At 43.1% G+C, this 25191-nt stretch overlaps 2 protein-coding genes across 2 annotated transcripts in view; one reads left to right on the top strand and one right to left on the bottom strand.

The window, feature by feature from the left end:
* The window catches only part of TIGAR (TP53 induced glycolysis regulatory phosphatase), a 29332-nt gene extending 25321 nt beyond the window's left edge, over nt 1–4011 (top strand). Inside the window, exons 5-6 of the mRNA XM_070409549.1 lie at nt 504–614; nt 2370–4011. Of these exons, the coding sequence (XP_070265650.1) occupies nt 504–614; nt 2370–2801 (543 nt within the window). The 3' untranslated portion in view covers nt 2802–4011. The remainder of the gene's footprint in view (nt 1–503; nt 615–2369) is intronic.
* Nucleotides 4012–15281: 11270 nt separating this feature from the next.
* FGF23 (fibroblast growth factor 23) lies at nt 15282–23269 on the bottom strand. The gene is made up of 3 exons (XM_070408759.1): nt 23068–23269; nt 17320–17423; nt 15282–15749 (listed from the first exon to the last, which is right to left on the bottom strand). Exons 1-3 carry the CDS (start codon nt 23267–23269, stop codon nt 15282–15284), a joined length of 774 nt encoding a protein of 257 aa, XP_070264860.1.
* Between the last annotated feature and the right edge of the window lie 1922 nt (nt 23270–25191).

A 25191-nucleotide genomic window follows, 5' to 3' on the forward strand; every position in this document is an offset into this window, starting at 1 on the left:
TCCCTGCTCTTCTTCACTCTGGCCTTCCTGCCTACCATGCTTCAGCGTAGTGTTTGGAATATTGAACCAATGGATGTTTCCATTCTTAAAAAAACAAAGCCAGTGATGATAATTAATGTTCCTCTTTGTAATAGAGGTTACTCCAGATATAACTGAGAATGTTAGAAGTTGGACTTGAGGATTATAAGAGCACCTGGAAAAATGTGCCTATTCTCTTATAAAAAATAATATTTTACTATTGAACTCTGACTGATGGTGTTGTTGGCCTCTTCTGGTATCATCAATGCAAACCATAAAAAATGATTTGTCTCTTTCAATATTTTATTATGCAAGTAATCCATTATCATTGTGGGGAAATTATCAGTTCAGAGGAGATATAATAGGGTAAGTAGAGGAAACCACACTTCTTCCTGGGGATGATTGTTCTAAATTTGTCATAAATTTGTACTTAATTGTTGTATTGCAAGTTAACTGGAGGCACTGTTGTCTATTGGATATTGCAGAAATACGGGGTTGCAGAAGGCAAGGGGCTGAGTGAGCTGAGGGCAATGGCCAAAGAAGCTGGGGAAGAATGCCCTGGGTTCACACCACCTGGAGGAGAGACCTTAGATCAGGTACGTAGCCCTGGGGCATGTGATGAACTAGCCAATGTCACAGTAGCTGAAATCTGACTTAAAAAAAAATAAAAATTGCCAGAACCGGTTTGGCTCAGTGGATAGAGCGTCGGCCTGCGGACTGAAAGGTCCCAGGTTTGATTCCGGTCAAAGGCATGTACCTGGGTTGCGGGCACATCCCCAGTAGGAGGTGTGCAGGAGGCAGCTGATCGATGTTTCTCTCTCATTGATGTTTCTAACTCTCTATCTCTCCCCCTTCCTCTCTGTAAAAAATCAATAAAATATATTTTAAAAAAAATTTTTAGAGAGAGGAAGGGGGAGAGAGAAACATTGATCAGTTGCCTCCCACATGCACCCTGACCAGGGATGAAACTCACAACCTAGGTGTGTGCCCTGACAGGGAATCGAACATACCACCTTTTGAGCCAAACTGGCCAGGACCTGACATTTTTTGTAATTTCCCTTTTTTAATTAAATTAAATTAAATTAAATTTTATTGATTTTAGAGAGGAAGGGAAAGGGAGAGAGAGAAATATCAATGATGAGAGAGAATCAATGATCAGCTGCGTCCTGCATACCCCTTACTGGGGATTGAGCCCACAACCCCTGGCATGTGCCTTTGACCGAATTCGAACCTGGGACCCTTCAGTTTGCAGGCTGACTCTCTATCCACTAAGCCAAACCAGCAGGTTTTTTTTTTTTTGTAATTTAGATGTTCCTAAATTTTAGCTAAGCAGTTTGAAAGTTGTTTGGTTTATAAAACAACTCTGAGTGATACCGTTTTTTCCTTTCTAAGCTATCCTGGCTTTCTCGTTGATTTTAAGTTGGCAGTCATAGCTGATAGTGGATGGAAAAGATGTGTGTTATTACATATTACTGTTAAGAAAACTCTGAATATGAAGCAGTAACTTAAGCAGTGGTAGTGGTAGTCAGTAAAGCAGGTGGTGATGTTCAAGAATGACAAGCAGAACACCTGAGAGGCAAACTAATACACACTGAAATCTTCAGGCCTCTACTGCCTCCCTGACAGCATCACCCGGCTTGCCTTTCTTTGGACTGTTCTGCTTTTGAATTGTATTATTGTATTATTCCCCCCTATTCATTACTTTCATGTAAAAAATTTCTATAAATTTAGAAAGGAAAAGTGTTTTTTTTTGTCCTTGTTCTAAGTACACTGAAGTGTCAGATGTAGTCTCCTAGTTAATACTGTTTTATGGGCTTCTGTTTACTTGCATATTTTCCTAACTAGACTGTGAGTGCTTTGAGCTAGGGATTAGGAATTATATCTTACTCTTCTTGGTCCCCAGTGTGCTTTCATAGTTTCCCGAAGTATGGTGGGCACTTACTAATGTCCTTGGAACTACTGACTGAATGCATAGATAGATATACAGCCTTTTGCCCTGGCCTGTGTGGCTCACTGGTTAGAACGTCGGCCCCCACACTGAAGGGTCTTAGGTTTGAATCCCGGTCAAGAGCATGTACCTGCATTGCAGGTTCACTCCCTGCCCCCGGTTGGGGTGTGTTTGGGAGGCAACCGATTGATGTGTCTCTCTCACGTTGATGTTTTTCACTTTCTCTCTGCCTCCTCTTCCTCTCTCCCTTCCACTCTTTGAAAAGCAATGGAAAAAATCTTCATGAGGATTAACAACAAAAGAAATAGTATTTTATGACATTAGAAAAATCCAATCAGGCTTTATGTTTATGTTTTAAGACAGTCAACAATGTCACTTTACTTCACCCTTTATCTCCTTGTAGGTGAAGATGCGTGGAATAGACTTTTTTGAATTTCTTTGTCAACTGATCTGGAAGGAAGCAGATAAAAAAGAATCGCGTTCCTTAGAAACTCCAAGCAACTGTCTGGCAACTTCTTTGGCAGAGATATTCCCTTTAGGAAAAAGCTGTGCCTCCAAATTTAATTCAGACAGCAGCGCTCCAGAATTAGTAGCCAGTGTCTTAGTAGTGAGTCACGGTGCTTACATGAAAAGCCTGTTCGGTTATTTTCTGAATGACCTTGAGTGTTCCTTACCAGAAACTCTGAGCAAATCTGAACTTACATCAGTCAGTGCCAATACAGGGATTAGTCTCTTTATCATAAACTTTGAGAAAGAAAGAGAAGTTAAACCAACAGTTCAGTGTGTTTGTATGAACCTACAGGAGCATCTAAAAGAAATGACTGAAACTTGCTAAATTTAAACTTACACCAAAATCCTAACAGTTTTGAGCCTCTGAGGGAGGGAGTGCCTTTGACTTTATTTATTTTCATCCTCTGCTCTCACTAAATTGGAAACAGTTTTTAAAAAGCTGTCTATTTAGCAGGTTTTTAAGTTCAAATGGAATCATAGCCACATAAAACACTAATGGAAAACCATTTAGAATTCATTTGTCTGAATACAATTGGCATTTTCCAGAGTATTTTTACTGCCCTGCTTACTTATGTCTCTGGATTGTAAAAGGATGAAAGAACTCAGTATTGCAAATTGGGGGATTAGTAATCTGGTTACTCTTTTTACCCGCCCCCCTTTTTTTAAATGTTGATATTTTCCTTTAATGTCTGAAAAACCTAGCTTATTTTATTGGCTCTCGGTAAGATACTGTATGTTTTGTACTATCTCCATCCATACTTGGAAGAAGGGACTATTTATAATTCTCACCGCATATTTAGAGTGTTGATGTTATATTTTAAAAGTCCTTAAATAAAAAAGGCTTACCATCAAGTTTATATAAAGCAAAATGACACTAGTTTTCAATATAGAAATCTATGGTTGGAATTGTTCCCTCTAGAGCAGCGGTTCTCAACCTGTGGGTCGCGACCCCTTTGGCAGTCAAAACGACCCTTTCACAGGGGTCGCCTAAGACCATCCTGCATATCAGATATTTACATTACAATTCATGATAGTAGCAACATTACAGTAATGAAGTAGCAACGAAAATAATTTTATGGTTGGGTCACAACATGAGGAACTGTATTTAAAGGGCCAGAAGGTTGAGAACCACTGCTCTACAGGGTTTGGAATGTGGGTGAATGCAGAAGTTCTTGTCTAATATGTAGGCTGAGAGTTCAGTTTGAGAAAGGCTGTAAAGAAAGTAGAGTTACCAGGGTGCTGCACAGTAGCCTCAGAATAAAAGTGGGTGCTTCGTTGAAAAAGAAAAATAGTACTCTGAGAACTGCAAATGTGGGGGTTTTGTGGAAGGCACGCATGAGATTGCCTCTTTTTCCCCACCAGGTGGCACTGGAGAAAAGGGATTTTGGTTAACTTAATTTCAAGCATATGATTGGACCCTCAAAAATTCTTATCTATCCCAGGCCTTTGGGGTTTAGGTGGAGGCGGGGCAAAAGAGAAAATGGGGAGACATCTGTAATACTATCAACAATAAAATAAATAAGCAAACAAAAAAATCCGTATCTGAATGAAGAAGTGCTTTACACATAGTCTACTCTTCAGTGTGCATGTTGATGAATGCTCTGGGTCTCAGCTTAGAAAAGAATTAAGCCCTAGCTGGTTTGGCTCTGGATAGAGCCTGCCCACTGAAGGGTCCAGGGTTTGAATCCGGTCAAGGACACATGCCCAGGTTGCGGGCTTGATGCCCGGTAGGAAGTGTGATTCATCAATGTTTCTATCTCTCCCTCTCTGAAATCAATAAAAATGCATAAAGAAAAAGAAAAGAATGCTGAAGTTTGTTGGTTAAGGCTAAAATAATGTATGGTCAGCTTTTACTTTGAACATCATTGAAATGTGTGAAGTTCAGCATTCTGCTGGGCTCCAGCAGTTTTCCTACCAGTATTGGAACAGAGCACAGTTGAACACCGGGGGAAGTGCACTGCAAATGAAAATTTGACAAAGTAACCAAAAAGTACAAATAACAGATGCCTACATTTCCATCACCCAAAAGTAATGCACCCCCTTTTAAGATATATTGTGATGTAAGTCAAATTCCTTATGTAACCAATTCTCAGTCCTGTTCCCATCTGTACTCTACAGAGGCAACCACCACAATGAATCTATGTATTCACCCATTCTTTACATCTTTACCTGGTATAAGGAAATAATATTGTTTTGGTGTCAAAAATGTACATAAATATCTTCAAGCTGTCTGTATCCTTTATTTTCACTCACTGTTGGGGGCTCTATTCTGATTTGTATAATCTACTTATAACCACTGTATTCTGCTGAATAAATATGCACGTTTTGTGTCGTCTCTATTAGTGGGCATTTAGGCGTATCCGCATTTTTCTGTAGCCACAATGCTGCAGAAACCGCCTTTTGCATCTCCTGTGCTGTGTCATAAAACACGTACACCCTGGGTAGATAAAGAGCTCAACCATCTTCAAAATGGTTGTTTTGCAACCTTACTAGAGTTCCAAAGCTTCTGTTTTCATGTCTTTGTTAGCACTTGATACTGTCTTGACGGAATTTTGTTAATATAGTGAATGAAAAATACTGTTACTTTCCTGGGATTCCTAATGGGTCTGGGCATTTTTTCATCTGCGTTGATGATTAGGACTTCCTCACTGGTATGGCACCAGTGTATTTCTGCCTGGTTATCGCTTGGGCTATTTGGCTTTATCTTCCCGAGTTGCAGGAGTAACATCCCAAATACCTCCCAGTTTACTTGCCTTTTACATTTTATCGTGCATCTTTTTAATTTTTAAATTTATTTTTTAATTACAGTTGATATACAATGTTATGTTTGTTTCAGGTGTACACATAAACATTTATATAACAGTGAAGTGATCACCCTGATAAGTCTAAGTGCCCACCTGGCACGATGCATAGTTATTGGCTATAATCCATATGCTGTACTTTACATCCTTGTGACTGTCTTCATAATGCAATTTGTGCTTAATCCCTTTCACCTTTTTCACCCATCCCCCATCTCACATCTGGCAACCATCAGTTTGTTCTCTGAGGGTTTTTTTTTTTTTTTTTCTGTTTTTTAGATTCCACTTACAAGCGAAATCATATATTTGTCCTTCTCTGACCAATTCCACGTAACATAATATCCTCTTGGTCCATGTTGGAATGGTAAAATGCCATTCTTTTTTATGACTAATCTAATATGCCACTGTATATAAGCATCACATCTTTATCCACTCATCTATTGATGGACATAGTGTTTTTAATTTTTAATCAAACCAATATATTTTGTCCTTTATGGTTTGTGGGGTGTAGTTTGGTGCTTTGAAAAGCCATCTCTACCATGAGGCCATATAGTAATCTTTTTCCTTATAGTTTTAGAGGATTTTTTGAATGCTAAATCTTACCTAGAATTTATTTTTGTGTGGTATAAGTTCAGAAGTCACTTTTTAACTTTTCTTCATGTGAAACAGTTACCCCAACACCATTGTTAGGAGTCTCCCAGTTGATTTGTGATTCTACTGTCATACCCCCATGCACTCATATTTGCTGGCATCTGTCTGTGGACTTGGTTCTGTTCCAGTGAGCTATGTACACCCATAGCAATGTCATACTTAGTTACTGTAGCTTTGGAACTGAATATTTTGTAGAGTGGATATCTCTTTTTCATTTTTATAGTATCTTAGCTATTTTTGCACCTTTATTTTTCCATATACATTTTGTTTATTTTTCAAAGCTATTTTTAAAATATATTTTTATTGATCTCAGAGAGCAAGGGAGAGGGAGAGAGAGATAGAAACATCAATGATAAGAGAATCATTGAGCCCTAGCCAGTTTGGCTTGGTAGATAAGAGTGTCGGCCTATAGACTGAAAGGTCCTGGGTTCGATTCAGGTCAAGGGCAAAAGCTCGGGTTGCAGGCTCGATCCCCTGTAGGGGGTGTGCAGGAGGCAGTCGATCAATGATTTTCTCTCATCATTGATGTTTCTATCTCCCTCTCTCTGAAATCAATAAAAATATATTTAAAAAAAGAGAATCATTGGCTGCCTTCTACATGCCCCCCTAACTGGGGATCAAGCCCGCAACCCGGGCATGTGCTCTTGACCAGGATCGAACCCAGAACCCTTCAGTCCACAGGCTAATGCTCTATCCACTGAGCCAAACTGGCTCGGGCTTCCATATACATTTTAGAATCAATAGGCCAATTTCCAGAAAAATTGCAAATTTTATTAGAATCATACATTTGTTAATTTATAATTTGTTATATATATGTAATCATCACCTGAAGATATGTTTTTATTGATTTTTAGAGAGAGAGAAATATCGATATAAGAGAGAAACATTGATCATTTGCCTCCTATACATGCCTGACCAGGGATCGAACCTACAAACTTTTGGTATATGGGATGATGTTCCAACTAACTGAGCCACCTGGCCAGGGCAATAATTATTTTTTGAGCAAGGCACACAAATGCCAGGTTATTATAAGAACTACTAGAGGCCTGGTACACAAATTCATGCACTGGTAGGGTCCCTTGGCCTGGCCGGCGATCAGGGCCGATGGGGTCAATTGGGGACAGCCGGCCGTGGGGGAGGGACCACAGGAGGTTGGCTGTGGGAGCATACCAACCACCAGGGGGCAGCTCCTGCTTTGAGCTGCCTCCTGGTGGTCAATGCGCATCATAGCGACCAGTTGTTTGGTCGGCCGGTCATAATGGTCACTTAGGCTTTTATATATATAGATTGGAAATAAACAAATGGGACTACACCAAAAGAAAAAGCTTCTGCACAGCAAAAGAAACCATTAACAAAACAACAAGAAAGCCCACTGCATGGGAGAACATATATGCAATGTTATCTCCGATAAGGGTTTAATCTCCAAAATTTACAGGGAACTCATACAACTTAACAAAAGGAAGATAAATCCAATAAACAATCCAATAAAAAAAATGGGCAAAGGACCTAAGTAGAAACTTTTCAAAAGAGAACATACAGAAGGCCGTGAGACATATGAAAACATGCTCAAAGTCACTAATGATCTGAGAGATGCGAGTCAAAACGACAATGAAGTACCATCTCATACCTGTCAGAATGGCTATCATTAACGAATCAACAAATGACAAGTGTTGGCAAGGGATATGGAGAAAAAGGAACTCTCATGCACTGCTGGTGGGAATGCAGACTGGTGCAGCCACTGTGGAAAACAGTATGGAGTTTCCTCAAAAAATTGGAAATGGAACTCCCATTTGACCCTGTGATCCCACTTCTAGGAATATATCCCAAGAAATCAGAAACTCCAATTAGAAAGGATATATGCACCCCTATGTTCATAGCAGCACAATTCACCATAGCTAAGATTTGGAAACAGTCTAAGTGCCCATCAGCGGATGAGTGGATTAGAAAACTGTGGTACATCTACACAATGGAATACTCTGCTGCTGTAAAGCAGAAGGAACTTTTACCATTTGCAACAGCATGGATGGAACTGGAGAGCATTATGCTAAGCGAAATAAGCCAGTCAGAAAAAGATAAATATCACATGAGCTCACTCATTTGTACAATGAACAACATAAACTGATGAACAAAAATCGAGCCAGAGAAAAAAAATATTTTAGAATATAATAGAAGTAATCCTGTTACTTGCAGATTTTTCATATTTCATACAACTTTTGTGATATTACATATACTATATTAGTAAAGTTTTGGTAATATATTTTAAATATTTTTTCTTGAAATATTGTTTATTGCATGTAACATTTAAAATAGTTTTTCTTGAAAAATTAATATTTATTGCATGTATCATTATTATATTTAAAATTGTTTTTCTTGAAATAGTAAAAAAAAGTTAATGTCAAAAGGAAAAAAAAGAAGTATTAGAACTGTGAATATATAGCAACAAATAAAAAATAGACAAAGTCCCCATTCTTTGAAACCTATATTCTGTCAGGGAAGATAGTCTATACATGTCAGTGTGGTCTGTATTATTGAGAAAAATGAAGGAGGATAAGGGGATCAAGACTAAAGGGAGGAATACTATTTTATTTAGGGAAGTCTAGTTTCTCTTGGGCAACCATCTAAGAGTGCAGTTGCTGGGTAGGTATGGGTGTATGCTTATCATACAAGACACTTAGATCGTTCTCCAGGGTAGTTGAACCATTGTATACTCACCAACAAAGTATGAGAGTTATGGGTGCTCTACATCCACACCAACATTTGACGTTATCAGTCTTAAATTTTAGCCACTCTGTTGGATGTGTAGTAGTATCTCACAGTGGTTTTATTTTTTTATTTCCTTGCTAACTAATGATGTAGAGCACCTTTTCACATATATTAGCTACATAACTTCCTTTGTTAAATCTCTTGTATAATTATGTTTATCTTTTAGTTTGAATTCTGTATATATTTTGGAGAGACAAGTTCGTTGTCATCTACATGTGAGTGAGTATGTATGAATATATATACACACTTACATATTTATAAACTTTTTAAAATAAACAATATTTGTTATAAAATATGATTTTCTTAATAGTGTTTTTGAATAAGTTAATTTTCATAAGACTAATTTACTATTATATTTGTTTTATGGTTATTGTTTTCTATAGTCTAAGAAATCTTTGCTAACCCCTGGTTATGAAGATATTGTTCTTTTTTAGAAGCTTTTTATTTATTTATTTATTTATTTATTTTTAGAAGCTTTATAATTTTACCTTTTATGTTTAGGTCTTTGACCCATATGGAATTAATTCTGGGGTATGGTATGAGGTAAGTGGTTGAGGTCTGTGGGGAAGCATGGGACTTGGTTGGAAAGTCTGTAAGGAGGATTTTTCGAAAGGTCGGAGCCCTGGGGGATTCTTGCCAAAGGCAGCAGCCCCTGCCTTGACTTTTCCAAACAAGTTTGAGCCCCTGGGCGTTTTACTGGAATCTTTATGTTTAGACTTCAAGACATCCTTGTTCAAAGGACACTGCAGATACATGTATTTTCTCAAGGATACTTACCCTGCTGATAGTATCTAGAGGTTAATTTTGGTTCAAGCTGTTACTACAATGAAAACCTAAGGAGGCAGGCAAATGGGACTGTCTGGTTCCTTTAAAATAAACAATATTTGTTATAAAATATGTTTTTCTTAATAGAGTTTTTTAATGAGAAGTTGTTAATTTTCATAAGACTAATTTACTATTAGTCTTATTTACAGAAACGTGTGTCAGAGTAATCATTCATCTGTTGCTCAGGGTCTGCAGGCCAGCCTGTGGGGATGGGGCCGAAACCAGTAGTCTGACATCCCCCAAGTGGTCCCGGATTGTGAGAGAGTGCAGGCCAGGCTGAGGGACCCCACTGGTGCACAAATCCGTGTCCTGGGCCTCTAGTATATATATAAATTTTATTGTTGAGAGTATTACAGATGCCCCCTCTTTTTTCCCCATTGTTCCCCTCCATCTAGTTCCCACCTCACCCCACCCCAGGCCTATACCACCCTATTGTATGTGTCCATATGTAATGTATATATGCATATAAGATATTTGATTGATTTCTTTCCACTCCCCCTCCCCTGCTTCCTCTGAGACTCATCAGTTTGTTTCATGTTCCCATGCCTCTGCGAACATGGCATGTTCCCTTTATTCATCAATTTATTTTGTTCATTAGATTCCTTGCTTATTTTTATTTTTGGATTCAATTGTTGATAATATGTTCTTATTGCCATTTTATTATTCATATTTTTTTATCTTTTTTTCCTTCTTCCTCTTCTTAAAGAATACCCTTCAACATTTCATGTAATACTGGTTTGATGGTGATGAACTCCTTTAGCTTTTTCTTCTCTGTATAGCTCTTTATCTGACCTTTAATTCTAAATGAGAGCTTTGCTTGCTGACTGGTGTGGCTCAATGGTTGAGTGTTGACCTATGAGCCAGGAGGTCATGGTTCGATTTCCAGTCAGGGCATATGTCCTGGTTGTGGGTTCAATCCCCAGTGTGGGGCATGCAGGAGGTAGCTGATCAATGATTCTCATCATTGGTATTTCTATCGCTCTGGCTGCCTTCCTCTCTGAAATCAATAAAAAATATATTTAAATGAGAGCTTTGCTGGATAAAGTAATCTTGGTTGTAGGTCCTTGTTACTCATCACTTTGAATGTTTCTTGCCATTCCCTTCTGGCCTGAAAAGTTTCTGTTGAGAAATAAGTTGACTGTCTTATAGGCACTCCCTTATAGATAACTAACTGCTTTTCTCTTGCTGATTTTAAGATTCTCTCTTTAACATTTGGCATTTTAATTATGATATGTCTTCGCGTAGGCCTCCTTGGGTTTCTCTTGTTTGGAATTCTCTATGCTTCCTGAACTTGTAAATCTTATTTCTTTCACCAGGTAGGGGAAGTTTTCTGTCATTTCTTCAAATAGGTTTTCAGTATCTTGCACTCTCTCTTCTCCTTCTGACACCTCCATGATGCAAATATTGGTACACTTGAAGTCTCAGGGGCTCCTTATACTCTCTTCATATTTTTGGATTATTTTTCTTTTTGCTCTTATGATTGGGTGTTTTTTTTACTTCCTTATATTCCAAATCACTGATTTGATTCTCAGCAACCTCTAGGCTACTGTTGAATTCATGTAAATTATTCATTTATAAAAAAATATATTTTATTGATGTCAGAGAGGAAGGGAAAGGGATAGAGAGATAGAAACATCAATGATTAGAAAGAATCATTAATCGGCTGTCTCCTGCACACCCCCTACTGGGTATCAAGCCCACAACCCGGGCATGTGCTCTTGACTGGAATCGGACCTGGAACTCTTCAGCCTGTAGGCCGATGCTCTATCCACTTTACCAAACCAGCTAGGGCATGTAAATTACTCTTTATTTCAGTTAGTATATGCTTAATTTCTGACTGGTCCTTTTTCATGTCTTTGATGTTCTCACTAAGTCCCTTGAAGCTTTCATTAAGATCCTTGAGCATCCTTATAACCATTGTTTTGAACTCTGTATATAGTAGTTTATTTGATTCCATTTCATTTAGTACTTTTTTCTGGAGATTTCCTCTGTTCTTTCATTTGTGACATGTTTCTTTGTCTCTGCATTTTGACTGCTTCCCTGTGTTTATTTCTATGTATTAGTTATGTCTCCTGGAATTGGTAGTGTGGTCTTGTGTAGCAGGTGTCCTGTAAGGCCCAGTGGCTCAACCTCCACAGTCACCTGAGCCTGGTACTCTTGGTGCACCCCTGTGTGCAGTCTTATTGTAGTTGAGCCTTGATTGCTGTTCACGTTACTAGGAAGAATTGACCTCCAGGCCAATTGTCTGTGAGGACCAGCTGCAATTACAGTGGAAGAGCTGCTGTGCAAGAGACACCCCTATGGAGCAGGACTTGCTTCAGTGCAGCTTTGGTGCTCACTGAGTCTGCCCTTTGAGTGTGTTGCAGTGGATGTGTAGGGTTGTAATCTGGTATGGTCTGAAGCTGTCCACCTGGTGCACTGGCTTTGGGGCCTCCTGGAAGGTGCAAAGTCAGGCACTGCTTGGGGCCACCTGGCAGGAGCTACAGAGTGATCTGCAGATGACTGCTACTTGTATTGGGCTTGGAAGTGCCCAGGCGAGGCCAAACTGTTAAGCAAGGCAGGCTGGTGCTAGTGTCGGGTCTTGGACCTCTTATTGACAGGTTTGGGGCATGCTGACTCCAGCTGCAGCTTGTTTGAGAGATTTTAGGAAAGCCTGAGGCCTGAGCCAGGACAGACTATTCATATGGAAAAGGTGCTGCAAACACCTTGGGTGGATCTGCAAATTGGGTGAGGTGGAGTCTTAGGGAATCTCTAGGGTGGAATGAAAGCCTCAGATATGGCATCTGTGAGTCAGTTCTATGATGGGGGAAGTCTCAGCATAGGAACAATGAACCCTGTGAGCACTTCTATCTGGGAGAAAGCCTCCCCTAAGTTCTTGCCCCGATGCCAGACAATCCAGTTTCTCCCTATATGTCTCTGGATGCCCCCAAGCTGCTGTCTCAGTTCTGGAGCTCAGAGGGAATGAGTCTGAGTAAATGCATATGCCGGCCCTTTAAGAGGAACTACTGGGACTCTGGCAGCCTCTGTGTCACTCAGCCACAATCCCAGCTGGTTTGTATAAACTGAAGTTAAGAGGACTTCTCTTCCCAGATCTGGGATCGTTGGCTGAGGGGGTCTGGTGTGAGAGGCCTCCGCAGCCAAGATACCCTTCCCAATTAGAAACACCACATGTAGGTTTCAGACCAGTCTGTCCTGCCCCTCCAACACTCCTACCAGTCTCAATGGGCTTTCTTCTTTAATTCTCTAGTTGTAGGACTTCCATTCAGTAAGACTTCAGGCAGTTCTGAATGACGGTTGTTCTGTATTTTAGTTATAATTTTGATGTGGTTGTGGGAGGTGGTGAGTATCTACACTGCCATCTTGGTTCCTTCTATATATTTTTAATAGACTTTTTTTTTTTAGTAGTAAGAGTTCCCATATTCTATGAACTCAATACAATATTCAGATGATGTATTATAGAAGTGTGCATCTGAAATCTACATAAATTTATTAACCAATGTAACCCCAATAAATTCAATAAAATTTTAGAAAATTTCTGGTATTCTTTTACAACTTTGTCTTCTCTGGATTCCCCCAAAGCTCCTCTCCCATAATCCCTTTTATTCTCATATTGTGACATGCTTTTATGTAGTAACACAGAGAGGAAAAGCTAATAGAAGCTTAGATGAATTTTATTTTTCTTTTAAACAGAAGAAAGGAAAATGGTGGGGTTACATACTTATAAATATCTATAAATACAAAGCGATAGGTAAAGTCTTCCAAATAAATAAATAAATATTGCCACATGCTTCAAGACATAGGAAATTGTGGGGGTTACCTTGGCACTGCCAAAGAGAAACCCCCCTAATAGATGCTATTGAGTTTGTGAGATTATAACCAGTTTTCTACTAAAGTCCTTTGGGAATTTTCCATCAGTATTGGGGAGCTTCCAATAGTTTTTATACAGTATAATATCTCCAACAGAAAATGAAAACTATATAAAGAGAATATTTGCCATGCACTGCTACATAGTATTATAGTTTTGGTGCTTCATAAAAGGAACTATTTCTTCAAGTTCAGCTTAAAACCATTAGGCAAAAACAGTTGTCCAATGTTTCTCTCATAAGTAAAAAGAACGGATGTTTTTAAGGTTGGGTACATGATAGCAGTGGGGGAAAGGGGTGACTGGGAAGAAGCTGTTGTTTAAGTCTGCTTGTTAATATTCTGCTCTTTGGGGGAGCCATTTAAATAGAGGTAGGAAAATGGGGCCCCGCTGTAGGAAGATCCTACATCGCGGGGTAAGGCTAGAGTGAGGGCTGAGCAGCCGTCCCACTGTCTGGTGCTCCTCGGCTGTGAGATTTGGTTTTCCCCATGGTAGTATTGGAGCTCCTTGGCCTGAAAGCTGTCTTCATTTAATGCCCTCTCCCCCCCCCCCCCCCCCCCCCCCATTTCCCAAGTGGCTTAAGACCCAGACTTGTCAGCCTGGGAGTGTTTTAACCAGCCCCCAGCCACTGCTGTGGGGTGGTAGAGATCGTATGAAGAGCTGGCAGTGTGGTCTTTTCCTACCTCCTTTACTGAGGTGCCCTGGCTATTGGACTTCGCTTCCCCCAGGTCCTTGATGCCACTTCACTCAGAGGGCAGAATTTACCAGAATACAGAGAACCTAGCCCAGAGCAGCCCCATTGTCTCAGGACCCCTCCCTTCCCTGTGACATTTTTATAATCCATCCAGAATGAATTGCCACTGGACCTGGAAGTAGAGGCTTGGTGAAATGCCTCTTAGGAGAGTTTGAATTTATTTCCATTTTGAAAAACAAATCCTAGCAGGCTAGATTTTCCGGAGCCGGTACCAGGGCTCTTCCTCAGGCCCAGTTCACTAGAGCCAAAGACCAGGCCAGAGGCCAGGCTGTGCCTGGGAGCGAAGCAGGGTGCTTCTCGGCCCTCTGGCTCTGGCTGCTTAGAGAGCATGGCCAGGGGCGCCCGGCCCCGGGCAGGTGGAGTTTCCTAGCTTGATTTCTGCCTCAGTTCTCTGAGCATTCTGGTGAGGTTCTGACCGGTTTCCACCCATCTTTTTGACAGCTGTTCTCCAGAGATGCTCAAGGAAGACCAAAGGCTTGAGATTAGGGTGCCCAGTCGTTTGCCCAGTTCGGCTGTTACTGCCCTGCCTGGGTCAAGGTTACAAATTCGAATGCCAACAGGGCCAAGGTAACAAATGCAAGGGACAGAGGAGAAGACTGCGGGCATTGACTCTTCCTTCACCTGCAGAGCCGTGAGCTCACTAAATTGTAGCTTTGATTTTAGCGCTAAGCTGATTAAGAAGAGAGGTGTCTATATGGAAGGGAAACAAGAGAAGGGAAAAATCCTTTCTCTCCGCGGTGAAGCGGAAATTTCGATTTTACCTATGGGGCTGAATTCAGAAAGGTGGTTTAGGTGGGTCGAGGAAGGCAGCGAAACCCCTTTTCCCAGGCCTCAAAGGCAGGTTCTCAGGGGCTTTCCTAGGGAAGGAAATGGAGAGAAGCGGCTAATTGCACACATCATCACCCCACCTCCCCTTCCTTGGCGAGTACAGGGGGCTGTCCCTTGCAGTGGTTCTCAACCTTCCTAACGCCGCGACCCTTTAATACAGTTCCTTATGTGGTGGTGACCCCCACTTTCATTGTTACAAATTGAACATAACTAAAGCATAGTGATTAATCACAAAAACAATGTGTAATTATATATGTGTTTTCCGATGGTCTTAGGCGACCCCTGTGAAAGGGTCGTTCGACCCACAGGTTGACAACCGCTGCTTTAAAGGCTGCGTGCGTTTCTGAAAGGTACGAGCAGCATTCCTTTGTGGGTCCTAGGCGGACCTGGGGGCGGCGCGTGCGAGTTCACCCTGTTGCTGCTCCGCACCACCCCGAGCGGGTCGTGGGCCGCCACGCTGTTGTCCTCGGCGCTGCTCAGCTCCCGGGAGCAGGAGGCGGGCGCGGGCGTCAGGCGCGGCACGGGCTTCAGCACGACCAGCGGGTCGGCCGCCGAGTTCTCCTCGGCGCTGCGCGTGTGCCGGCGCGGCGCGGGCGTGTTGAAGTGGAAGAGCGGGATCTCGTTCCTCCGCGGCAGGAACTGCGAGTAGGGCGGCGGGTTGGTGCCCGGCAGGAAGGCCCTCTTGGCCCGGCCCAGGCTGACGAGGAAGCGGTGCTGCGGCGAGTGGTACACGTTGTAGCCGTTCTCCAGCATCTGCTGGCTGAACCTGCAGCTCTCGGGGCTGAAGTGATGCTGCAAAGCGGAGGCGGTCGTGAGCGAGCCCAGCCCCAGCCCCAGCCCCAGCCCCAGCCCCAGCCCCAGCCCCAGCCCCAGCCCCAGCCGCAGCCTCAGCCCCAGCCGCAGCCTCAGCCCCAGCCCCAGCCCCAGCCCCAGCCCCAGCCCCAGCCCCAGCCCCAGCCCCAGCCCCGCGCTCCCGGGGCGGACCCGCCTGGGGTCCCGGAGGCAGCAGGTGCTGGGAGGAGCCCCATCCCTCCCGACTACTCTGTTCGGAGGTGCATTTCACCAGGCTGGGAAAACGTGATTTGCACCAGTGCTTTAGGCACCCCCCGCAGCTCCCACCCCCAGGGCGTGGCAGCCACAGGGCTCACAGCCCCGGCCTGGAGGTGGGCGAGGGCGGACGGAGCCTCCGCGCCTGTGCCTGGTTCTGTAGGGAAGGCTAACGTACTAGTAAATACAGCCTTGTCCTTCCAGCGCTCTACCTTTTTGAACCCTCTTTTGGCTGGTGGAATGGAGTTTGAAGGAGAAAGGGGATGGGATGGAGTTTGAAGGGTCAAACATAAGTGAGGATACTCACATCAGAGAAAATGTGATTTGGGAGTTAGGGACGTGAACTTTAGCAACAGATGTCCTAGGTCTGAGCCCTCAGTCTGCCACTAACTAATACAGGGTTTTATTGAGTGCCTGCTAGGACCTCTGCATATTATATTTAGTTTAATCCTCAAACTCCATGAAGTAATGTTTTACAGATGAGAACTATGTATATGCAGTCAACAGCTATTTGTGGTCAACAGCTATTTATTTATCCATTTAATTTTCTATATTTCTTCAACAGATGTTTCTCTGCTCTGGGTCAGATACCGTTATTGATGTTGGGACACAGCAGTAAGCAAAACAGAAAGTCATTGCTCTCATGAAATTTCTGGTGCGTCTGTCTGTCTGCTTATCCTGAGATCAGCAGTCCCATTATTGTACCATCTCAAAACCCTTTAGGCTGTGCCTGCAACCTGTAGTTTGGGAAATCCTTTGCTTATCCGCCTGAAGGACCAGCCAGCACAGTTGGAGCAGAGAAAATTAATTAGAGAACTTTAACTAGGGGGAGCCCCACAGGGCAATGGTCTATCCCACTTTCGTTTTTCCATTCAAGGAAACTGAAATTTAGAGGAATGGGGGTGGGGGTGGAGGGCGCTTGACCAAGGTCAAGGAGGTCTAGTAACAGAACCAAGAAGACACTTACGGTTTCTCACCCTTCCTAATGCGCTTGATGACATGAATTGACATGGCTGAAGGGCCTTTGGCTACACACAAGGTGCTGTGTTAGATACACAGATGAAAACTAACAGGCATTTGACTACAGGCTAAGAGTTTGGGCCCCAGAGCCAGACTGCCTGGTTCAAACCCCAGGTGTATAAACCTGAGCATTTACTACTTCGACTGAAAAAAAGCACTCAGTGAAAACAAGTCATCAAGATATTCTGCAAATGGAATCTTCAAGCTATAAACACCTATGTTCTGTCAAAAAAAAAAAAAAAAAAAAAGAGGGATAATTATTTGCAAATGGTGATCAGCACAAAAAGAAACTCACGGATCCAAAAATGTTGCCTCTGAAGTCCATGCAGAGGTATCTCCTACTCATCACTCCAGTTATCACCACAAAGCCAGCGTCCTCTGATCTGATCATCAGGGCACCTGTGGAGAAAAGCATTCAGGTCAAACCTTGCTGTACGTCCAGTTCCCACCTTCAAGCACTTCTGGAAAACCTGCCTTCATGTATCTTCCCTTGATTAATTTTAATGGTCATGATTTCACAAACCCTCCCCTTGTACTTACTTGTTCAGCCTCATTTCTTCTGACTCCTACATGCCCCCACTCTTGTCCCCTCTCCCCCAATTATCTTGCTCTTCACCCCCTTGCCACATGGAGCATTCTGAACTCCCTGCATTCTTTCACCTGTGCCCTACACATGTTTCTCTCCTTGCCTGGACTGTCTTTATCGTCTCCTTGCCTGGCTAATACCGCTTCATGTTTGTGGTGGTAGTCACATTCCCCCAAAGCTTCTGCCTTTGTGATTTTAAAATCTATACCAAGATGTCTTTCAAGGATTCAGGTTGCACATAGAGCCTGATTCTCCACCTGAGTAGCTGTGCAAATGTCCCTGGTGCCTCAGTCAACACCCATCATGTGTCAAGAACTGTATTAGAATTGATCTTCCCTCTCTTCTCTGCTTATTGAAGTCACTCATCCTTCAAGGCCAGGCTAATCTCCCTCAGCATTAATTGTTCTTTCTTTTCAGCTCTCAGCACAATGCCTACACCTCTATTGCAGCATGCATTTCATTCTCCTTGCTTTAGGTTCACATACCTAGTGTGTCCCCTAGAGGGAGCTACTTAGAATCAGATGGTTTATCTTTCCATGTTGAATAGGATTGGATGGAATTTTTTTCTTGGGTCTTTATTGCTGTTCTTTGTCTTTTCCTCACTTAGTGATGTCCCCTCAAGGTGCTGTCCCTCATGGTCTTTCAATGCCCCTCTCAAAAACTAGTCTCTGGCAAGGGCCCAAAATCTATTCACACTACCTACACCTTAAATAATTGATAACAGTTTTAGTACACCCCTCACCCACTCCCATGGAAACTTGCAATTTTAACAAGTACCAATGCCTAGTTAAAGAAAGTCTAAAGCTTTCTGTTTTGTGGCAAGGGTACAATTCAGCAAGACCTATGGCCCACATGCTGTTTAATTACCTGACATTTTCTATTGGAAATCATTTATTTAAGTCTTTAAGGTCACTTCCATTGCCTACCACAGAATTTCCCCCTGCATCTCATTTGGCCTCAGCCCGAGGAGAGGAGCCCGGGTAGTGGTTCAAATCCCTTTTAGGAATGGTGTGTTCCCAGTAAGTGGTAGCACTTCATGGGTTGACTTACAGCCCGTCTCCTTCTCCACCCAATGTAGGATCAATACAAGACCTCTGAGGAGAGCAGCAGCCAATTCTTAGACACGAGCTGAGAACAGACCCTGATCTGGACTGAAGTCAGAATGATTTGGGACAGAGGAAATGAGGCGGGAGCAAGCCTAGAACGGAGAGAAAGGAGGAGGCCAAAGAGGAAAGTTAATTTGATTCCAAGTTTGGCTGAGGGTTAGCCTTGAGGGAAGCTTCTGGAAGCGGGGTGGGGTATGGGAGGTGTGGAGGATATTTGCATTGCTCCATAATTGGGTCTGCTTATGTGTCTCGAATAAGTGGCTAATTTTGTGGTAAGCCCTGAGAGAAACTTAAGAAACATGAAAGGAATAGTTTTGTCCTGATGAATTTTCTTTACATTGAGTAACTTTTTGAGTGATTGTGCGCTAAGAACTTTATGTATTTTACATTTTCAAAACAACGGTTGTATTGTTAATATTTTTAATATTGGCAGTAGCAGCATCCCAACTTAAGTGTTGTGGAAACTCAGGCAGGATTCAAACTAAGGTCAGTGGACCTAACATCCTCTTCCTATCACCTTGTAGCTTGTCTCCAACAGAAATCATCAGAAGACAAAGCCAAGGCCCCACACAGTGGGTCAGGAAAGAAGCACTGAACCAGGAACTGGATTCCAGTCCCAATTATACTTCTTACTGACTTTGTAGCCTTGGGCAGGACATGCTCTTGCCTCAGTTTCCTCAGTTGTGAAAAGGGAATAATAACAGCTGTCCTGCCTACTTTATAGGGTTACAATTAGAATCTAATGGGATGATGGCTGTAAAAATGACTTGAAAGTGTTGAGCAAAGGAAAGGCATCAGACAGTATTGCTGACCTGCCATTATGGCATCCTGTGCTCAGGGCCACTGTGTGCAGTGTGCATGGGACACCTGGTCCTGTTCTCCGGGGCCAGTCCCAGTAGGAATCAGCCCGCAGAGGAACTGTGAGCAGCTGGCTATGGAGGATGCTCAGACTTGAATCAAACCAACATAAGCCAGTGGGAAAACCAGAAAATATAAGAGAAAGACTTTGTTCCCTTTGCCATTTCAGAAGGCATGTTTTCACAGTCTGCACAGATGTGAGGGCAGAATTCAGCAGAAGGAAAGACGAAACCACTGGCTGCTTGAGTCACAACCTGTTGGAGCCAGCAGAGTGAATGGACATTTCTTTTAGTCACAACGGGTGGTGTGTGTGGCCCTGGAAGAAGCACAGGTTTGGGCTCATGGTATCCTCTAGGTCAGTGGTCGGCAAACTGCGGCTCGTGAGCCACATGCGGCTCTTTGGCACCTTGAGTGTGGCTCTTCCACAAAATACCACGTGCGGGCACGCATGTACAGTGCGATTGAAACTTCATGGCCCATGTGCAAAAGTCGGTATTTTGTGGAAGAGCCACACTCAAGGGGCCAAAGAGCTGCATGTGGCTCGCGAGCCGCAGTTTGCCAACCACTGCCTAGGTAGGTCATCTACTACCTATGTGACCTTGTGTGAGTTATTTAATTTCCTTAACCTTTGTTTTCCTCATAAGTAGCAGAATCACCTCATTTGGCTGTCTAGAGGATGCAATGCGATAATATTTTTATCCACTGTAAAAGCACTTTCTAAATGCTGGTAATTGTTATATTACCTCTTTGCCTCACCCTCTGCTATTAAAGTAGAAAATTACCTGCTCTGTTCTAGTCTCATAGCCAGTAAGTGACAAGTAAGATGATCTTTCCCTCAAATATCCACTGGTGTCAGGCCCAGCGAAGGCACTGAGTATTAGTTGGAATGAATTAAAATGACTGAGAAGAAGTAAAATAAACGGATTTCAGATTTTTCTACTTTACAGAAAAGTGATTTTGTAAAGTATCTCCAGCTCCCCAGAAGAAAGAGAAGATTTTGAAGGATGAAGGAGCCTGAGGATAATTCAACTTCAAATAAAGAAAATGCCAACGAGGAAGGTTACTGCATCTAGGAAATGACAGTAACCAGGGGTAGTAAGCATCTTTTCTCTGCTGTTTCCACAAAGTGGGGGCGGGGGGTACCGGGGAGTGGGGGGTGGCCTTATTCATAGCAGGACAGGAGACACAGACGTAGGAGAGGCTCCCTGCCATCTGTGCTGAGTCCGAAGGGAGGTTACAGAATCTTGTAGGTAGGTAAGTTTACAGTGACCAACAACCCAAAGATGGGGTGGGCACTCAGCTATTAATCAAGAATTTGCTAAAGCACAGCAATCAAATGAAACAAATTTCACTGGAAATCTATCATGACTTAAGAGGGGGAAAACCCACCCACTGGTTCCCATCAATGTACATGTGTTGCTTTACACTCATTGAGGAGGTAATTATAAATCCTCTGTTAATTAGTTGTCCTACCTATCTACATACGCCCATGTTTCCTCTATTCTTTTTGGTAACATTTATCTTAATGTATGCATTTTTTTTGGTAATGCACATGATACCTGATTTGAATAGTACAATAGATTATTCAAACTAGGAAAAGTGTCTCCCACCCACCACCTTGACCTGAGTTCCCCTCCCCGGGAGCACCCTGCTTAGCTAGCAGCTATACCTGACAAAACAAAATCACTTTTCTATAAAGTAGAAAAATCTGAAATCCGTTTATTTTACTTCTTCTCAGTCATTTTAATTCATTCCAACTAATACTCAGTGCCTTCGCTGGGCCTGACACCAGTGGATATTTGAGGGAAAGTTCTACATTTTGGCTTGCCTGCTCAGTAGGCGGAGCCCCATACACTGGAGCACTCAGGCTACCACAGCCAGCTCACACCAGTCTACTTTGTCATGTTCAGGAGGACATGTCTTTGGGAGGCTCCTTTCAGTGAAGGGATTCCATGATTTTAGACAAGTTTTACAAGCATTCTCTAATTAAATGAAGCCCTTTCCATCCATGGGAATCAAAATAAGGTACCATAAGTCACTCGTGCACGTTAAACCTTGCAGTGGAAGTAAGGGTGACTCTCCATGGGAGCTGCAAAAATTGTATTTCTGAGAAGTCTGATAATAAGCTGGGAAACAGGGTGAAGTGCTTGAAGGGCCGTGTCTGCCTTTGCAGTCACAGAGCTTTGCATGATGTCAGACACATTGTAGGCTACGCTAAACACCCCTTGGATAAAATGAGCAGCACTTTGGATGTATCAAGTATATCCAGATTTATTTCAGATTTTCGCCATTAGACTCCAAGATGTTGACTCCTGAAACCCACCTTATCCTGTTGAGTTCCAGAGCCTTTTTGGTATTTGGAGAGTCCTTTCTCCCTCCTCTAATCTCTTATCACTATCCATTGAGCACTTGAAGAGATTTGAACTGTTGGTTTTGCATGTGCATTTACCTTGCTACCAGGTTTAAGAACCTTTGATTCTTAGCAGAATTACTGTCTTGCACACAGCAAGGCCACAGGAAAATTACTAAATAATTTAGTACAATATACAGCAAATAGTTTTCTGTAATTAAACAGACTGTGATTACTCTTTCATTCCTTTAATTTGTTCTTTAATTTAATCAGTATGTATTTTGCTGTATTCTTAAAGTAATTTTTACATATTTTCGTAAAATACAAGACCTTGTCTTTTTCAATATCCATCCGTCCTCCTGCCTCATTATTTCTTATATAGGTGCACACCAAAGGGTCCTCATATGAATCATACATAATTGATTGACTATTGTGGACTGTGATCCAACGTTCCACAAATGTAATCTTTAAAACATTCTAGTTGTCTCGTATTGCCAAAGAGCTCCCAACTAGCTCATTTGCTACTGATTTGTACTGAACTGGGTAGCTCTGAAGAGCCCGGTGACCTGTTGGATGGATGCATGCATGGATAGATAGATGAGTGCATGAATGGTTTGTGCACATGGTCAGGCCCATCAAGACAACATACCTGGATAGTCTGTCTTTTATACATTTTTCCTGAAAAAACTTAAAAGGCCAGAATACAAGAAGCTTCAAGTTGGAAAGAGCCCCTGAGTTCAGCTATTTCAAATCGGAGTTGGACACAGGCATCTTCTTCACAACCTCCATTGCTAACTCTGCCCAAAGTTCATAAGCTAAAACTCAGTGACTCTTTACCTGTCTGTCTTTGCCCTCTGAACCTCCTTGTCTTTCTCTATGTACATCTTTGACTCTTTGGACAGGACAAAGGGAAAGTGGCTGCTGTTGTGGGAAGAAGGACTTTAGTTAAGATAGAAGTTATTCATGTCAGTAGAAACCAGTAAATGTTACCTAGGACGGTGGCAGAATCTTCTCCCAAGGTTTAAACACACACACAGAGGCTGGATTAGCCCTCTGGTCTAGCCCAGGGTCTCCCCATGTCCCTGGCAGGGGACGGGCAAAGGAGCTCCCCTTCCTCCCAGCCTGAATGAAGCCCCTACTCACTGTAGATGGTCTGATGGGGTGTGCCGTCCACGTGGCCGTCCTTGTGGATCTGCAGGTGGTAGCTGTTCCTGGCTGAGGCCGTGTACAGGTGGGTCAGGCCACCCCAGCTGGAGCCGAGCAGTGGGGAGGAATTGGGATAGGCTCTGACCACACAGCGCAGGGCCAGGACGCAGACCAGCAACCCAAGGCGGGCCCCTGGCATCGCTGCTCTCTGAATGGCTGGTGCGGAGTTTGAAACCTGACACTGCCTCCCTGACTCGGGGCAGCCTCTCTGGCCTTTTTCTCCTCTTCCCCTGGTGGGTATCTGGCGTGAGGATCCCAGGCTGGATTCCCTCCTTTCCCCCTTGGGCTTTTAAAGGGTAGCAGTGTGACATCAACCAGGAAAACCTCCACTGTCCACATCCTCTGTGTTGTAATCAGCTCATTTGAAGAGAGTGCAGAGAACTCTGAGGTTCACAGAAGGCACGTCGGTTACACACACACACACACACACACACACACACACACACCAATTTCAAGCCAACGCTCCAAGAAGTGAATGATGTGTGGGCAAAAGTTATCTATGACTGTTGACCTGTCCCACTTCCACCAGGAAATGTGAAGGCAGCCAGCGGTTCCGAAAAAATCCAGCTTCAGTCATGCGGTCAATAGACTCCTGTGCAATTAATCTCCCAATGAGTCTACTCATTTTGGTTTTCTTGGTCCTTCCCATCCCAATCACCAACAATGTGTCCAGTGCTTTTCTCTGTGTATAGCACAGGTGGGCATTTGGAAGGACACAGAAATAATACAGAATAGCATCAGGCACCGGGGATCCTCTGGGACCCTCCCATCTCACCCCACCCCATGAAGATACAGGAGCAGAGAACAGAGGGGCCTAAAACAAGGTTGCCATTGGGGAAAGTTCCAGGCAGGAAGAAGGAAAGCAAGGCCTTGAGTCTCTGCTGCTCTACAAAATGAAATGCTGATGTTTGATTTCTCAGTGTCCCTGGTTGGGCTGTCTAGGGCAGGGGCTGGGGGGGATGTCCAGCCTGTGGGCCGTATCAGGCCCAAGAAATCATTTGGTCTGGCCCTGAAGGCAACTGCAGGCAGGACTCAAAATTCAATAAGTCTAAGAGCCTTTTCCATAGCAACATAGTCTATATTGCTCTGGTCTAGGGCACCTGAACTGGTATTATGGTCTCTCCAATAATATGGAGACTCATTGAGAGACCTCACGAAGACCGGGAGACTGATGGCTGAGCACAGGGGTCAGAGCCCAGGAAGGTCCCAGGAGTGAGTGGCAGGCCAGGGAGTCCCTACAGTTAGTGTCTATTGGGTGCCTGGCTCCTAGGATGGGACCTTTCTCAGAGATTCTCCTCACAGGTGTGCCCTCTGGGAAGCTACATGTGATGGAGGACATCTTAGCACATGCAGCTCAACAGGGAGCAAGCTGCTGGAACGCATCCCAGAAAAACACACACAGGAGGCTGCGACTTCTCCAGTTCCCCATTTGTTGAGCGCATACCATGGTCAGGCATCAGACTGGACACCGTGGTTGATTAAAGAGAGAGCAAACGGTGATCCCTGCCTCAAGGAGCTCACAGGCTAGGAGAGAAGGGAAGTAAAGATAAGTAACCACAACACAAAGCATGATGGGATGCACAATCATATAGGTGCTGGCGAAAGTGGCGGGGGGAGGGGGGCATATGCTATCTTACATTTGTACAAGGCTTTATAGATTACGAAGCATTTTCATGTGTACCAGCTCATTTGAATCTCATTGCAGCGTTGTGAGATAGGCACTCCAGGCATTATCAGCATTTTTATATTATACATGAAGAAAAGGTCTTGGGATTCATATGTACAAATAAATGAGATCGGACAATGTCTTCTGCTTTCCCAGATTGCTTCTCCAATAATAATCATGGCAGCAACTAACATTTATTGAGAGCTTACCAAGTGCTTTACTTGTACTGACTCAGTGAATTTTCATAATAAACCTCTGAAGAGATGCGGTTATTTCCTTCATAGTTATAGGAAACTGATGCACACAGTTTATACAGTTAATACGGGGAAGAGGTCAGATGGGTGTCTGGGCAGTCTGACTCCAGCCCTACTAAGGGCTTTGCTAGATATACAAAC

This window comes from Myotis yumanensis, unplaced genomic scaffold, assembly GCF_028538775.1.
Source record: "Myotis yumanensis isolate MYYU_CA2020_CCGP unplaced genomic scaffold, mMyoYum1.0.hap1 SCAF_3, whole genome shotgun sequence".
NCBI lineage: Eukaryota > Metazoa > Chordata > Mammalia > Chiroptera > Vespertilionidae > Myotis > Myotis yumanensis.